The 17,564-nt window shown below is 42.5% G+C and overlaps 1 protein-coding gene across 12 annotated transcripts in view; it reads right to left on the reverse strand.

Moving 5' to 3' along the window:
- Positions 1-17,564, reverse strand: part of LOC113026413 (unconventional myosin-IXa-like) — a 161,463-nt gene that overhangs the window by 22,021 nt on the left and 121,878 nt on the right. For all 12 annotated transcript variants that reach the window (XM_026175186.1, XM_026175185.1, XM_026175183.1 and 9 more), the window contains 12 exons: positions 12,198-12,319; positions 9,591-9,732; positions 7,975-8,170; positions 6,634-6,753; positions 3,444-3,519; positions 3,224-3,367; positions 2,264-2,303; positions 2,046-2,168; positions 1,822-1,902; positions 1,619-1,729; positions 1,255-1,377; positions 992-1,141 (listed from right to left, as the gene is read on the reverse strand). In XM_026175186.1, coding sequence (XP_026030971.1) covers positions 992-1,141; positions 1,255-1,377; positions 1,619-1,729; positions 1,822-1,902; positions 2,046-2,168; positions 2,264-2,303; positions 3,224-3,367; positions 3,444-3,519; positions 6,634-6,753; positions 7,975-8,170; positions 9,591-9,732; positions 12,198-12,319 — 1,428 coding nt within the window. The remainder of the gene's footprint in view (positions 1-991; positions 1,142-1,254; positions 1,378-1,618; positions 1,730-1,821; positions 1,903-2,045; positions 2,169-2,263; positions 2,304-3,223; positions 3,368-3,443; positions 3,520-6,633; positions 6,754-7,974; positions 8,171-9,590; positions 9,733-12,197; positions 12,320-17,564) is intronic.

Here is a 17,564-nt window from a genome sequence, read left to right on the forward strand (position 1 = left end):
GTTTGATTCAGAAAACTCCTCACGTTATTTTGATTAAGCCCAACTCCAAAACTTGAACTGTAATCTTGGAAGGCCCACGCAGAAATGCAACCAACAAGCACAGAATAAAAATCCCACATGTGACAGTTTATGTTTCGATGCTCTGATATTCTCTCGTAAAAGTTATCTGTGCCTGAATGGATCCTGCTCTGGAATGACCTGGTGTGTTTTCTTTCAGTCTCATGAGGATTTGGACAGCTTCTCTCCAAGAACTCTTCCAGAAAAAACAGAAAGAGCAAATTTGTTGTCTTTCATCCTCTCTCTACCACTTAGTGCTGCATCGTTTTTTCCACAGTATTTACTCTGTAGCACACGTGTTATTTCTTTCTTATAACTCATTAAAAATGTAACATATTCAGTCATGATTTAATACAGTAGCTTTATACTTAATTTCATACAATTTTATTCGTATAGCACCAAATCACCAAAAACCTATCAAAAGCTTTCATGGCTTTTGCTTCCACTAGATCGATCGTGCTCACCAAAGTAAGCTAAATAGCAACTGACTTTGGCCTTTTAGATGAAAACACACTGCTCTGGATTTATAACAAGACAAATGAAAGCTGAATACACTCAGGCAAAGGCGGTGCCTGACTCAGGACATCCACTGGAGCATTATCTGGTATATGGATGCAATCGCATTAACATGGATTTTGTGTTAGAGACTTTGCTAGTTAAAGACCAAGAAGACAAATATCATACTTTATATCCCAACGCAGCATCATTGAAGGTCAGAGCTCTCCTGTGAGGACACAAGTGCTTATCATCTCAAAAGGAGAGACTATGTTTTAAGAACCATGACACTTAAAGAGTTAATACACAGCTATTAATCATCTAATGCTTAAACAGTCCCAGACTGGATTAGTGATACCCTTCGAGCATTAAGGAGAACAGAGGAACAAAGCTACAGAATTGGACCACTTCTTAGGCCCATCCCATCACAGCGTCTCACCTGAATGGTGCACGCAGCTCGTCTCATGTTGACAAAGTGCTTCCTCTCCAGAACTGCCCTGAAGCGGCGCTGCAGCATGACGATTCTCCGCAGGACCTCCTGGTGCAGGAGGGTCTGAAGACGCTGGCGCTCGGCCTCGCGCAGGAACACCTGCATCATACAGAAACATTAGGTAAAGTGAAGTTGCTGAAGTCCACTGCATGGGACATTTTAAAAAAACATATAGAGAGAAGGACTCCATTTATAATTTCCAGAATTCGTACCATGGTGCTGCCCACTTGGTACCCAGCAGGGGGCAGGTGGATCCGTCTGAAGAACTCCCTGACGCCCGACTTTGTGGGGCTAGTGCCCCGAGGCAGCAGCACATGGAAGTGATGCACAAAGTCCTGAAAAAAGGATTTTTGTATGTTCATTTTCTGGTGATTCATTTTGTGATGAAAATACAACATTAAAAACGTGTTTTGTTACATGAAGACAGAGTTCTGGTTAAGATTAAATACAGCAAGGAAATCTAAACATCATGACAAATGTTATTTTCTCAATAAAGTAAAACATCTTTTAAGCAACATAGTGATAACATGGCTTTGGCTGTGGATCTGCAGCGCAGTTGCGTTAGGAGGGGATTACCTGAAAGGTGTACTTGCTGCTGTAACCTGATTGTCTGATCCGGACGGTTTCCAGCATACCTGTGTACCTCAGCTGTCTGAGCACCAGACTGTCGTTGAAGCGCAGCGGCAGCTAAGTGGGACAGAAAAACAACAGGAGCGCTTAAACACAATCCAGCAGTCGGTCACTAAGAGGAGTGGAGGCTATTCTGCAGGAGCGATCACCTTCTCAGCGTTGGAGCGAATGCACTTGACAAAGTACGGCTCCGACTGATCCAGAGTCTCCATCAGCTTATTGAGCGACGCCTGCACACACAAACTGAAATGATCACACTTTTGCTCTTTGTTGTTACTGATGCTGCTGCACGTGCTCGTGCTGCGGTCTGCTGTGTCACCAGTGTTGTTGTAATTCTTTGAGTGCTCCAGCAGAGGGAGAAAGCGGCACTGACCTGGAACTGAGCGCTGATGCTGGGAGGCTTCTTCTTCTTGTGCAGATGAAGCAGAGACTTGGTGATGCGGTCGTGGAGCGTCACGCTGCTCAGGTAGCGCAGAGACTTAATGTCCAGCAAGTGCTGCGCACAAAAACCCGGATCATTTACAAACCTGTGTATCACTGAAGTGAATGAACACCTACTAAGTTTTGCGTAGTGTCAGGTCAGCGTCTTACCTTGGGAAGAGTTGGTTTAGTTTTGCAGTTTTTGTTTCTCCTGAACATGAGAAATTATAATTAGCAGATATTATCAGCAGACTCAACAGCTATTAACATCTTTTATTTCCTCTGTATTAGTGCTGATACGCTCTCTTATCCCTTCTTACAATCCAGCCTTACAGGCCTTACAGTATGCTGGGGGAAAGCGCCTTAAAAACCATTGCTTTAAAGACAGCCTATTATACTTGTCTGTATTTTTTGCCGGCTATACTCTATACTGTTACAGTGACATTATATTAAACATGCCAAAGTTTTGATTCATGAAGTCTGTGTGTGTGGATAATCCCTGTGACTCACAGTCTGCTCAAAACGGCTGCTTTTAGACAGCTATTTCCTTCCTTGGCTCTGTATGATGTTAATGACTGCAGATAGCCCTCAAATGGGCACGAAGATCTGGCTGTCAGCACCAGAAGCCTGACACATCTGCCGTTTAAACCTCCAGTTTACAACTGGGGAAGCCAATCAGAAGATTCAGACAGCGTATGAACAGCACCAAGTTAGAGTGTAAGATATCCAAGGAGTTTTTAAAACTGTGACTGACGCAAAGCTACTTTAGTAGAGTCCAAGAATAAAATTAGTTAGCAGGAAATGAGCAGAATAGGCTCCATTTAAAGCGTATCACTACTAATATTAGACCAACAGGGGCGGGCGAAGCTCAGGAAGTAGAGTGGATTGTCTACTAATTGGAAGGTCAATGGTTTTAAATTGCTCCTGATGTATTGTGTGAGTGTGTGGGTGATAGATAAAAGAGCTTGAAGTGCACAGAACAAAGCACTGTATGATTGCGTGTGCATGGGTGAATGCATGCTTGCAGGGTAAAAGCGCTTCGAGTGCTCAGCGTGATATACTGGATTGAGAATTATCAAAAACAAACAAGCAAACAAAAAGACTACTGTGACTTTGTGATATGTCACTCACATTAGAATTCCCTGAGCTCTCTCTAGGAGCTTGCTGTTGTTCGAATTGAGGAAGATCCCATCTTCTTCCAGCGCGGGGCTTCCCATTGAAGAGAGGCGACCCGACCTGGAGGTGCGACCATTACATCCAACGCTGTAGCCATCCCTACAGGGAGGGAGGAAGAGTGAAGATCAGCACAGAGGCATTTTATTTAATACTAATAATATACACTCGAACTTACCAGCTGGCCTTCTCATTGAGGGCGTTGGTGCCTTGAAGATCTGACAAGGGGGTGCGGGGATTCTTCCTGGTTATACCTGGATAGGAAGTGGTGAAGGGAGGAAAAGGAAAGGAAATACAAAAAGGAGTCAAAGGTCACAGGGTTTATCAACACCTACATCTCACTCACCCCGTGTTTGAAGCCACAGCATTAAGATCCAGCGCTTAAGGGTCTCCACTAATCCCCTAACTCCAACTCTCTACCGTTCTTCGTTTTCACTGCTCTAACACACTTCTTCTTTATACATGACAAACAACTATCTTCAGGGCAGTATCTCTGTCCCACTTGGACTCTATTAGAGTGGCTTTGCTATCTGAAACAAGCTATTTTAGCCTTCTTCTGATTGGCTGCCCTAAACAGCAGGTGCAAAAGAAAATTGCCCAGATTACCCATAATTTGGGCATTACAGATATTATCTTAACAAGGCTCTTTCAAAGCAAAATATAAACATTACAGTATATGACTGTTTTCACAGGCTTACTTGTAGTAACCATGACTAGTACCACAGATGTCGAGGTGCAAAATCATCAGACTTTCTCTTTTACAGGAAAAAATAAAGACTTGAGAAATTCTCTTGGGAATTTCCTTTGAAATGAGTTGCATTGCTGGAAAGCTGCTAAATCCCACTTCTGCAAAGTGCTGCTTTACAACATTAGGATACATGACATGACTTGAAGTATGCAAAAACACACTCAGGCACACAAATGTGATTATCAGTGCTGAAAGGAGTGATAAAGGACGGCCAGAAAAACCGTGGGTGTCATTAAACCCTTCTGGTCTACAGAGACCTGATTCATTTGTCCGATCACTCATGCGTGGGAAAATGTTTGGTTATGAGCTTTGCTCCTAGGCTGAGTCAATCTGCCCAGAGCTCAGAGTGACCCACATACCTGATTTCTTATTAATGGCTGCAACAGAACCAGTTTACCGGGCCTCAAAACCACAAGCCACCCATTATGATCTATACAGCACAGGATTCATTCCTTTCATTAGGCCGAGCTATGTGCCTTCTTAACTCACAAGGAATCAATCCATTTAAAAACCTCTTTCACAAGGATCACCTTCCAAACTCTACTTAGATATGAATCATAACAATTCAATATAGTACCATTTAATACATAAGTGAAGATAAAACACATTAAACCTCAAAAATTACATCAATTTTCAAAAGAATGCCTCTCATATTCTTAGCAAATTGAATTTAAATGATCAATACCAAAAAATATTGCACGCTCAAATAAGTGCTGACCTTTCAGTTTTACAGAGGGTCCCTATTATTCTGGCTTCAAATTTATTGAAATATTGACCCTGCAAACCTATCTTTAAAATCTGACAAAACAAATCCACATATGAGGACAAGCGAAATCCCACATCCTTATTATTTATAAGGATAACACTCATCATACGAACGTGAAGGGTGCAATATGCAAGATTATATATGCAAGAAATATAGCTTTGTGTCAAAGACATCTGTGTTGTATATCTACTGAAGTTGGGATAGTATTCAGCTAGGACCAGCTGTACCTTTCCGTAATACCAATTTATAGCTCAAGAGGAGCTACTGACTCATCCTAATGTCCAGTCTGTCGAACTAACACGAAAAGAAGAAGCAGCGCTCCCCAGAGATTGTTTTTCACTTTTATACAGTCTATATACAAAGCAGGCAGTCAATAAATGAAACAAAAACATGATGACTGCAGATCCTGGGAACCAGCAGTAATGTGTGACCTGCCTTGGATTGCGTTGAATCCATGCAAAGCCTACCAGGTTGCCTATGCAGGCAGCTGATGTTGTTGCCAGCTTTTATACTTTTGCATGACACAGTGTACTGGTGTAAATCCCAGCGTGTAGGTGATAGCATGTACAAAACTCCTGCTAAACTGCTAAGACTAGCCAGACTCTCAAACTAATGTGTTTGTAAGTGCTACACTTTTTAGTGACATTCAACACATAATTTGTTTATGTATTGTTTTTGGGAGATTTTCTTTCTCTTAGACTAGTCGACTTGCCTAAATACTTTCTGCTATTTAAAAAACTAGCATCCAAAGATTAGCATGGTAGGCTAGTTGGCGATTCTAAATCAGTTGTAGGTATGAGAAATATAAAGTGCTTTAGGTGTATAGACAGGGGTGCACATAAGTGGTCCACAGGTGCGCATTCGCTGTCAAAATAAAAGACGTGCACCAGATAAAAAGTTGCAACGCGCGTTTGCGTCCATATAAAAAGCACTGTTTTTGTCCGCTAGAGTCGGATTTTCACGGCATATTCTGCACCACATCTCTATGTGTTCATCATTTGTTTGAAGCCAGCTCACCTCCTGCAACTACTTTTCCGAGAATACACGCTTCTTTTGTGGTTCGGACTCCTTCTGACATTTCTTTGGAGGTGGAGGAAGACCAAAGTAATTGCTTAAAGGAGCTTCTTCAACATCTTTAAGAGTTCTAAACAAATGTCTGTCCTCCTGAAAATCTTATGTACGCAAACACGCGTTGCAACTTCATATCTGGTGCACGTCTTTTATTTTGACAGCGAATGCGCACCTGCGGACCACTTATGTGCACCCCTGTGTATAGACTGACCTGCCGTATGAACATATGGTTCATTATAGTTGATTTGTAGTTTTAAGTGCCTTGAGTGGTCAGTTAGACTAGAGTGCTACAAAACTGTGTGTAGGCTGCACTTTTAGCCTAGCATCGCTTACACCCGCAGCAAGCCTAGTTTGCCTTTCAAGTCAGTCATGGAGGTTGGTTGTTGACTGATGATGTAACAATTATTGGCAAGTGAAACAAAAGAAAGCCACACTAAGAAACAAAAGTAACACTGCCACTTCTAGGCTAAACTGTTTCACATATTCCACCTTTGCAAAACAAAAAATCATAAGTAAGGTGAGGAATAGAGAAAAACACAAATAACTAATACAAACTGTTATTTCAGTTTGATCAGTCTCAATTTTTGGTTAATAATCCATAAAACATGAAACATGTATGAACAAAATACTGCAAAAATCCATGACAATCCTTTTGCAGCACAAAACCGTATCCATGGTGAAATCACAGTGTGTGGGACTGAACTGAGGCTGCACACAAGTCTCTCCAACTTTCTTCCCACCGTCTATTAGTATGAATGTGTGCAGGAAACTCCGGTTACTTACTGTATTTCTCATCTTTGCATCTTTGAAGGATCTCGAGGCTCCGCTGGTGAACAGGGTGGTGAAGAAAACTGAAGCTGTCAACGGTTTTAACAACAGCACAGGGAACTGCTGCATCATTCCCTAAACCAGAGAGAGGGAGAGAAAATATGACAGTAAAGTCCAGTCAAGCATCTATCAGGAATATTAAACATAATAATGGTTATACTGTGAGTGGATTAAGTCACTAAGCTCTTTGGAGTTTGGAGGTTAGATCTACACAGAGAGTAGATAAGCTGGGAATAATGAACCAACTCCATCACAACAACCTACTGTCATTCAAAACCATGAGTCAAATGCTTATGAATGCCGACTATTGATTTTTAATACTGAAGGTTTGACGTAGTTCCTCTGGTGCCCACTGTAGTGGTACCGAATCTGTCCTCACAGAATCTATAAAAGATTGAAAACCTTGCTAAACTTCCTAAAGCGAACAAAAGGCAAAGCAAAATTTTCAATTGTGGAAGTTTGTAGCCGAGCTCCTGTTCAACCATGAGCACACCCCCCTGCACTTTTTACATAGCCTGGCTACTTGAGTCCCGACTGAAGACAGAAAGTTTATTATGATAAGGTAAATACACCAACTAACCATGTACAAATATTTAAAAAGGCCCACATCTTAACAATCAATCATTTTTCTGTAGCTCCTACTGTCAGCTTGGTTAATATTTGCGATGCGCAGTTTAGCTTATGGAAAACAATACTACACACCTGTATACTTAATATATTTGAATGTATAGCTAGTCACTGTTATCCTCATTTTGGACAAAGAAATGTTATCAAATAGTAATCTGAGACAAACTCCGAAAGTTTCTGTAAATATAATTTCTTCTGAAAATGAATGCAGAAAACACCATAAAAGTATCTGTAGCACCTGCAGGTAAGTTAGTCTTTCGTAACAACTATAGGGGGAGAGAGTGCTTTTACTTCAAGTCTTCATACCATAATTACCTGACATCTAACATGGCTTGCTGTGCTGTTATTTGTACACACAGCCCAGCCAACAGTTTTGGATTATGAAATAGTGTTTTTGGAAGGTTTCCATGTCTGTACACTGCACCCATAAGTTTTCAGATGCAGCTTGCTAAACCAAGCTTTCCAGTGTTAGCTAACAGCTTTAACAGTCTACTCTCTCACCCATGTGTGGTCACATTTAGCATAAAAAAGTTTTTTGTTTTTTTTTAAAGAAGTTGTGGCTGCAACAGCCATCTTTTATATACAGTCTATTATGGCAGAACATTTTTTTTCCTGGCCTTTAACTTTAACGGTTTACTGCATATACTGAACCTGCAGGGTGTTCTTCACCTGTTTTTTTGTGGGTGTGTCTGCGTCCAGCCTCCCTGAACGCCACATGAGCTCTGAAGTAAGCGCGGAGCACGGCCCAGCGAAAGGTCGCCACGGGGTCGATTCCCATCAGGCCGCAGATGAAGGCGTTCTTGCTGCTCTTGAGCAAGGCCACAATGTCGGGACGCATGTGGTCAGTGTTCTTCTCCCTGAAGTCCTGGATGAAGGAAAGACGTGTTTTCAAAACTGAGTAACAGCCTATTTCTTTCATTTAAAGAAGAACGTTAGGCAACCTTTGTAGGACTAAAGCATGAAAGCACAAAGCTGAAGTATTACAACAAACAAGGACCTTAGTTATTGCTGTGGCTGCGATTTTATTTCTTGTTTGTAAAGCTGTGGAAAGGCACTTGGCAGCAGAGTTTGCAACTATTTATGGGCAAATGTTTCACCTCTTTTCTTTACTCAGTTGTGTGGATAGAGTTAAATAGCTTGCATGATAGCGCCATCGATTTTCATCTAAGACTTGGCAAGAATGCAAATACATATTAGTATCTAAAATGTCAAAATATTGCTTTAATCTTCAAAGCCATAATTAAAATGAAGCAGTTTTACAGCCTGTAAATATGTACTTAATTCACGCTTGTTGTCATGCACCTTTCGCTTCACATTAAGCACGAGGTGAGGAAAAATCTTCTCACACATCCATACGAGTGGAGAAACACATGCCCCACGCCCTCTGCCCCATCTGTCTGTAAGGAATGAAATATTCCAACTTGAAGTGGTGCTATCATAACAAAGCTTGAACTATAAACCCTTCTCTGTCCATATGAAACAAATCAGCTGTGCGCTCGCTGCCGAGCCAACGTCAGGCACATTTCACGTCTGCGGCTCTCGCTGCACGGTTTGCACCAAACGACTCACTGGCTCTGAGCAAATATAAGATATTTTTCCACAGCTGAGATAACCAGCTGTTATGGATTTATATTATACAGTGAAACAACAATACGCTCGATCCAGTCCAGCACATGTGCTTCTTATCAAAACGCAGCTGGGAAACGAGCAGAGAATTAGATCTAACTGCAAAAATAGGTCGACAGAACAAGCAGATCTGCGGCAGGGTTTCAGGATCCATAAAGACTCGAGTGAAGTGAGACAGCTCAGACTATCAAAATCTCAATTTGATGCAAACGAAAGGTAGAAAAGTGGATGTCAGATTCCGAACTGTAGTTCCTGGCTTCATCAGTAAATTGATGTTATCACTGGAGACATGTCTCCTAACACTTTATTTAAAATGAAGTCCGCAGCAAAATTAACAGATATCAGTGGAAAAAAAATCTCTTTTTTTCACGTAACTGTTTGTGCCAGCGTGCTCGGTTTAATGCCTAATTTTGGGTTCATTTGCAGCTATTAGCAGGTGGGGCCGTTCTGTAAATCCAGGGCAGCAACAGAGCAAATGGTACATAAATCCTGGATTACTGTTACAGTTGGCTGCCCTGAGATTATAAGCAATTACCAACACGTGCAGGGTCGGGGACACGGTGAAACTACAACGCTGAGGCTAGGATGATCATCGGTGGTGACGTGCTACTGTAAAAAGCAGATCAGATCTTTTGCATGACAGCAGAGACTCGTCTTACCTTGACTCCGTACTTGACTTTCCCAGCGTAGTGTCTGATGATGAAGGCAGGCTCCATGACAGTGGGGAACTCGATGTAGCTGTTTCCTTCATGCTGACGCTTGAACTTGTCCAGCAAGGTCTGATTGGAAGCTTGAGGGAAACTGCAAAGACATTGATTTCATCAGGCTCGCATTCAAAGTCTCTAAAGACCAAAGTGGACACACTTTGGTCTTTAGAGACTTTTTATCTTCTGATTATTTCAGGAAAATAAAAAATAAGTTACAAACATTACCACCACCTGCCACATTTTTCCCACACATCTGCTTTCCTGCACTTCTCAAGCGCTCATCCCATTCCTCTAACCCCAAGAGATTAAAACTCCCTGTCACATATTTAATCCCATGATTTAAATTTAACCACAAGGGTGCTTACGAGGCCTCCACTTGCACATTCTTCTTTGGTATTTTCACCTCTGCTTTATGGACATTTAAGCCATTAACTACTAACCTCTGCTGGCTGGATCAACATTCCTGGAGATGTTTCATATCACCTCTCCTCCCTGCACCTCCAGACCGCCCTGCCTACCCAGGTGGAGGTCCTGAAGTTTGATGCTGTTAAAGTCAAAATGAGCCCCCACACTCGTCTGATTCTGCAGTAACATAATCCATCTCTCCAGAGGCCCTGAAGGCTGCACTAGCTGTGAGTGATGAGATCTCCAAGAGACTTTCCTTCTTTTGCTATAGTCATTTAGCATGAAGCTCCTTCCTGCGGCAGCACAAACCCTGGGAGAGATCCTGTCTGCCTCATTTTTTTCTTCAGAGATCCCCCTTTGACCCTATTTCTTCAAAATTGCTTCCCCACACCCCAACACGCACACACGCTGTACGAACAAATACATACACGGCATTCGGTCCACTCCCAATGTTATTACATCCAGATGAAGCAGCTACGCTAAGTGGCAGGTAAGATGACAGCTAACATAGATAAATATGGTTCCAAAGATGCACCGCCTGGTGTGTTTTTCTATGCGAGGGGGCTGGGGGAGCATTTGATTTGATTTATGAAGAAGAAAGATGCCGAGACAGAGAGCTGACCCGCAGTACAATGTTTCACCATAGGAAAGGCAGAGAAAAAGCACAACCTGTTACAGTAAAAGTGGGGGAGGAATCAGTATATCTTTGGTTAAACCCTGGTACGAGTCCCAGTGTTGGTATCGATCAGGCTAATGAATGAAAAGCCTGCAGAGGGAGCAATCGGTCTCTTCAGTTTAACAGATGCACGAAAGTAGTTTCCGTGTAGTGTGACCATCATTGATGAAGCACACTGCAAGGGGACAAAGTTTAAAAGCAAGAACCAAACTGCAAGCAATAAAAGACCTATCTATACTCTGCTCTTCAACTGGTTTCACCAATAATCAGCTACATTTATATCCTCTCCTCATGTTTAGTGAAAATCCCAATAATCAGACAACCCATTTGAATAAGCACTTGGCAACAGTGGGAAGGAAAAACTCCCTTTTAACAGGAAAAGAAACAGGAAGAAACTATCTAACGCAACTGGTTAAGTGTGAGGGGAGGGAGACAGGACAAAAGACACACAGATTAATGATAACCAATGATTAAAAGCAGAGTTGTGTATAAACACAAAGAGAGCAAAAGCAGGTGAGTAAAATAGAAACACTCATGGGAAGCCCCCAGCAGCCAAGGGTCTATTGCAGTATAACTAAGGCTACGTCTACACTAGCCCGGATAAATTTGAAAACTGTGTTTTTGTCTGAAAACGCTCTGTGTCCACACTAGCGTTTTCAGTCGTTTTCACAGAGTTGTGCGTCCACATTGAAACAGACGAAAACGCTTATGTTCCAGTACTGCGCATGCGTGAAACGCAAGAAGATTCGACCTGCCTCGTTTCTGTCTGCCGTTTATTTACTTTCCGGGTCTTTGAAACGTTGCGGCAAAATGTTGAGGAAAAGTTTTTTTAAATGGACTAACAATGAGGTGGAGTTGTTGCTGCGAGTAACACAAAGGTACAAAGTTGTAAAAGCGAGTGAGAATAAAATAATTTGAAGAAAAGCTATCTGGAGCATGTACAGACTGATATTAATCTTTAATAGGGCTGTCAAAATTAAGTGCAAACAAAACAACTGCTGTATAATGCCCTCCGCTATCTTAGTTTAATTGGTCACATGACTGCATCACATGACTAAAATGTGTCATCCGTTTCAAAACGTCTCCGAGTTCGCTGTCCACACTGCAACGCGAAAAACGGCCTTTTCAAATGTATCCGCTTTGGAGAGCTTTTTCAAAACGCTGTGTTTTCCTTTACCGAAAACGCCGTCTCAGTGTGGACCAGAGGCCAAAATGGAGAGAAAAAGATGTGTTTTCAAACGAAAACGTATTAGTGTGGACATGGACTGAGGAAGGGTCACCTGAAGCCTCCCTGAGAACCCATGCTCAGTTTTCAGGTCTCTGATTCCATTTTATAGTTGATAAAATACACCATTTCCCTTATAACACATGGAGGAAACCAGCAGTTGTGCAATATCTTGCAGAAAATGGTTCGACTGACAGTTTTAATGATTATCTAGTAAACAAACACGATCCATGCTAATCAACAGGTGCCGTACTTGCACTCCTCGTCCAGCAGGTGGAACAGAGCTGTGGGTTTCTTGCTGATTAGGTTGATGCAGCCACTGTTGTCGATGTAGTCGATGTTGTGCCAGGTGATGCCCTCTGCCCTGTACTCTTCCTGCAAGCAAGAACAAACAGACAGGAGAAGGATGGTCAGTAACTTTGCGAAACACAAATGAAGCGAGACAAAAAACCCGTGTGTTAATGTCTTTGATCGCTATGTAGCTAAAGTCTGACAGGATTTCTTGCATATGCTGTTCTTCTGAATTGCTTTCATATTTTCCCACAGGCATATCTATCAATCAGTCTCTAGCTGCACTACAGCACGAGAGGTTAAGCATCTTACACACGCAGCAGAGCTGTTTACCAGCACTGCAACCAAACATGTTCTGTTTTGCATGAGATTTTGACTTTGATAAGCATGGTTCGTACAGGCCAAAGAGTATGCTTATGCTTGTGCTGGCTTTCCATAGAACTCAATCAGGAAGTCTTCAGTGATGATTTCATTCCGCTGAAAAACCTGAGCCACCATTAGGAAAACACCTGGCTGCTTGCAGACTGTCAGAAAAAGCCATTTGGCAAGATCTGTCTGCCTCTGAAAGATATGACCCTGGTACCCTTGACACCCCTAAGTAAGAAATCAGCGAGCCTCTGCCAGCTGGAGGCGGAAAGCATGAAAAGTTGATTGGGGCGGGATGAGGTTAACGTTCTGCTCTACTAAGAAAACTACTGTTGAGGTACATTTGAGAAAGTCATGTAAACAGGTCCTGCTCCAAAACCTTGCAGGTTAGAGAGTGTCTTTCAGTTAGGCTGCTGGAAAAGAGGATGCACACTCAGCAAAAGGTTTAATGGCAAGCACCACCAAAGCAGAAACCTGGCTGAAAAAAAACCACAAGAAAAGAGGGTGGGGGTATCAGATTAATCAGCTGGACAGCATTAAACAAGCAGCCAATATCCAAAGACAGTAAGAACAATGAATTGATAATTGTGCTACGATTAGAGCCTTCATGTTCGACGACACGGGCTACACTGCAAACAAGTCCTCAGAAATCTCCTGATCACTGAAAATGACTGGATTGGTTGTTTGCATGAGCTCTTAATACGAGTTTAGCGACCTCTAGTGGGCGTGTGTGAGCTCATGTAAAATGAGCACTTATATCGCTACCCTTACACCTCTTTTGCGCAGACACAGTGTGGGTCCTGGTGCTGAGCCAGACTGCCTTTTGAGAACATTATTACACCTTGTCGCTAGCAGAAGTTGGAGTCAATCACATCAGCCAAAAACTGCTTTCTTACAGCACTGAGCAGTCACATATTTTTGCCTACCAAATTTGTGGTGGAAGCTTTTGCTTTGAACAGATTCTAGACTGGGCCCCAACCATAGGTAAGTTGATTGGACATAACGTTTTTAGTGGGAGAAACGTTTCTGTCGCACGACAGACAGGCGACCTGCCCATGATGTACTCAGTCAGATATCCCCGTGGCAGCTGGACTCAACCCTGAATTGGATACATGGAAGAAAATGGATGGATTCAAAGACTTCCTAAAGCTTTCTTACCATGTCTAATCCTCAAAAAGGGTTTACTTGAACCTAAAAAGTACTCAACAAGTGAAAATTCCTCACCACACTCCATCTTCTGTTTCCCAGCAAAAAGTTGGGTGTGTTTGTACCCTGGCAATAAGTCAATTCAAAAACAAGCAGTAACACAGGAATGTGCATAATGATTAATGACTAATCCTAAAATAAACCCAATTGTAAATGTGACTGTATGGGAACAAGTTCAGGGTTTATGTGTGCTTGGCATTTTTAGGTGTCATAGTGTAGTTCAGTCTTACATTTACATGTTTGCATCCTTTATATGGCTTTATTAGAGAGCAAATATAGTGGAACATATGCTGGCCATTTGTTAAACTGAATAGCGATCAAAAATTCAAAGCGGAGCTGCAACATAGTTTCACATATGCAACATGTCTGCCCTGTCCTTGTTTTAGGCTGCTGAATCACCGATGAGGCATTTAGAACATGTGGCGTGTTTTGCTTTTATTCCGAGGTCGCACCGGATCAAGTAAAATAAAAACAGAGGCGTAAAGAAGTTTAAATCTCTTTTTGTTTAAATCTCATCAAGGACGAGCGCCGGCACTGCTGGCCGACGCGGTTCATCTGGCTACATTTGTTGTGTCTGTGAGAGTTTGTGAACATGCACACTCAGTCAGAGAGAGAGGGGCAATTAGATACAGACACTCTGATAATGAGATAAGCACACACACGCAAGCACTAATCAGCCATTTTATTACATAGGCACATTAACGTAAACAGCCCGACCCAGCAGACAGAGGACTACAAAGTGGTGACTCAGTATGTGAAGAATGTACAGAAGGTCTTTCAGTCATGATTCAACCAAACAGCAAACCAGATCCGACAACTTAGAAACAGCTGCTTTAGGAATTTTCTTTATGCACTGCAGAGCGACCCTCTAATTTTTATATGCAGGACCCTATTCATGGAAGTCCTGTTAACACAGTAATTGAGAGTAGCAAATAAATGCCAATCAAGGTCTCGTTCTAGTTGAGCTGGCAGAAAGGAGAGCTCAGATGAAAAAATGCTAACAGAGGAGACGCACTAAAGCTATATCCAGTCTGATATGTTTTTATTTTAAAGTCGTTTTTAAAGTGGAAGTGATCCCTGCTCATTGGAGCATTTCCAAAATGATTTCTACCTTTACTGACACGTCTGTTTAAAAATATTACACTGACCATTCAGTGGGCACAGGTGCTGGTGTAAACAGGAAGCAGATGGTGGGTTTGCTTGGAGAAAATATAACAGAGGAAGAAGAGAAATGGCTAAAAGAAGAAAGATTCCTTTGCCTGGACCATTGGTCTCAGGATTTGCAGCTGAGTGTGAAGCAGCTGGGATGAGAATTAGCAAGTCCGAGGCCACAGTTCTCAGTGGGGAAAAGGATGGAGAGCCCACACTGGGTCAAGAAAGAGTCACCGCCCCAACAGGAGGACTTCAAGTTTCTCAGAGTTCTTGTTCACAAGTGAGGGGAGAAAAAAAGAGCGAGACGAGCAGATTGTGTGGTACACGGAGGAGAGACGAGAGGCCTGAGCGTGAAAATGTTCATTTACTCCCTAATCTACTACTCCTAACCTTACCTGTGCTCACAAAATCTTGGTAGAATGACATCGAGGACAGAAGTGGGGGAAACAAACTTCCTGCAAAGGGTGTCCGGGCTCTCCCTTTGACAGGGGGGGAAGACGATCAAGGTCACTTGCCTGCTTGTTTTTTTTGTGACTGTACAGATTTGTTCACGGAGTGTCTCCACAAAAACTCTCAGCTATCTTTGTGACGCCTGTTATTTGGGCAGCTATTAAAAAACATTATCAAAATTAACTTAATTTTAATCAGTTTTGGGGCACTGAAAAAAGTACTTCTACTACCTTTTCTGTGGATGGGTGTTTAGTTCTGATTTAAACTCATACCAAGTTTAACTCAGACTCTGTTGAGGGCCATCTTTCTGTCTTTGTCTCTGAAATATAAGGCTGATAAGATTTCCCCAGTACAATAGAGGCTTCAGATCCTCCACAAAACATGATGAAATAAATTTGGCAAAACCAAACCACTGTAAACAGAGAGAGATGTAACTGATATTGGACCCCTAAAATCCAATCTGCAAGCAATAAAAGCCCTCAAACCTCCCGCTAAGTCGAAAGTGAGCCGGGAGTTCTGTTGCGGTCGATGAGGTTGGTCAGGATTTGTGGTCATCCTTCCATCCATTAGTCAACCATGTGTCTGTTCTCTCCTGCGTAACTCAGTGCAGCATTCAAGCAACCCAGATTGTGTTTGGCTGAAAGCCCCGGTGTAGAGGTGAGGGAGGGTGTGTGTGTGTGTGTTTCTCGATTGCTCCTGCTATCTCTCCACTCCCTCCGTCTTTATATTTCTAACTCACTAAGCTCCCTGTCTCTCTTATTATGACAGCAGAGTGTTTTTATTGAGCGGACAGGAGGAACAGTGGTGCAATAATTGGAGATGGAGCAAGTTCTTGTGGTTTTAAAAGGGTGAGGAGAAAAAGACGTCAAAACTGGCAGAGATGCAAAAAAAAAAAAAAAAGACGGGCTGGAGTGTGTGCTTTGGGGAAAAAGGGGCATCCAGAAAGGAGAAAACTAGCAGAGACCAGAGACCATGAAATGTCAAAGAAAATTCAAAGACTTATCCATTAATGTTGTAAGGTTGGTGGGTCCTCAGTTAAAGTTTTGCATTCGGCTCCAGTTAGTGTCATTACTGGCAGCATGAAGCCATAAATGGACACTACAAAGGTTGCACAAGTAGTCCGACTGCTCCAGGATGGCACATCAATATATGTTTATTGCCAAAACGTTTGCTGTGTTTCCCAGCACAGTCTCAAGGGCATGGAGGAGATTCCAGTCAGGTAGTTACTCTAGAAGAGCTGGACAGGGCCGTAGAAGGTCTTTAAGCCATCAGGACTGGTATCTGCTCCTTTGTGAAAGAAGGACCAGGATAAGCCCTACAAAATCACCTACAGCAGGTCACTGGTATGAATGTCTTTGTGCTCGCTGCCCGGCACCATGGAGCCAATTGCCATTGAATACTAGAACTGGGAGATCCACTACAAGCACCCTGTGCTTTTTCCTGGAGGATGAACCATTTGATATCATCGACTGGCCCTCATGCTCACCTGACCTACATCCAATTGAACACCTGTGGGACATTATGTTTCTGCCAGGTTGCACCTCAGACTGTCAGGAGCTCAGTGACTCCCCTGGTCCAGATCTGGGAGGAGATAGGACACCATGGACACCAAGGCCGTCTCGTTAGGAGCATGTCCCGACGTTTGGATTCAGTCCTTTGTAGGCTGATATTTTTCATTGTGACATCCTTTCCTTACCCGGTCCATAACAGCATAAATATCCATCCCGATTGTTTTTATGTGTGTTTTTATGGTTTCATTGTAGGTGGTCCAAAAGATTTGGACTCCAGCGTTTTCCTCTATCTCCTGAGCCACAGCCGCCCCATAAAAATGAATTCATGAGTATGACCATTAATACAATAAAGAGATTGTTTTGGTAAAATTGGCACGTTCCTAAGGATCCTATTAATTCAGAGAAATACCTCGTTGCTTTGTCTGAGGAAAAAGTAAGCTGCAGAATTCTCTGTCAGATGACGATAAACCTTTCCACATGTTTTTTATTTCAGTTCGGAGTCAGTGTGATATCTCCCAAGGTAAACACGATACTGTGTTTGCCTTAGGCGGTGGCCATCATATATGTTTTCTCACTTTGATACACGGTCCTCGTACAGACAAGAAATCAAGCACCAACTGGCATGTAGAGTGTAAACACTAGAC

Source organism: Astatotilapia calliptera, chromosome 7 (assembly GCF_900246225.1).
Source record: "Astatotilapia calliptera chromosome 7, fAstCal1.2, whole genome shotgun sequence".
NCBI classification, from domain to species: Eukaryota; Metazoa; Chordata; class Actinopteri; order Cichliformes; family Cichlidae; genus Astatotilapia; species Astatotilapia calliptera.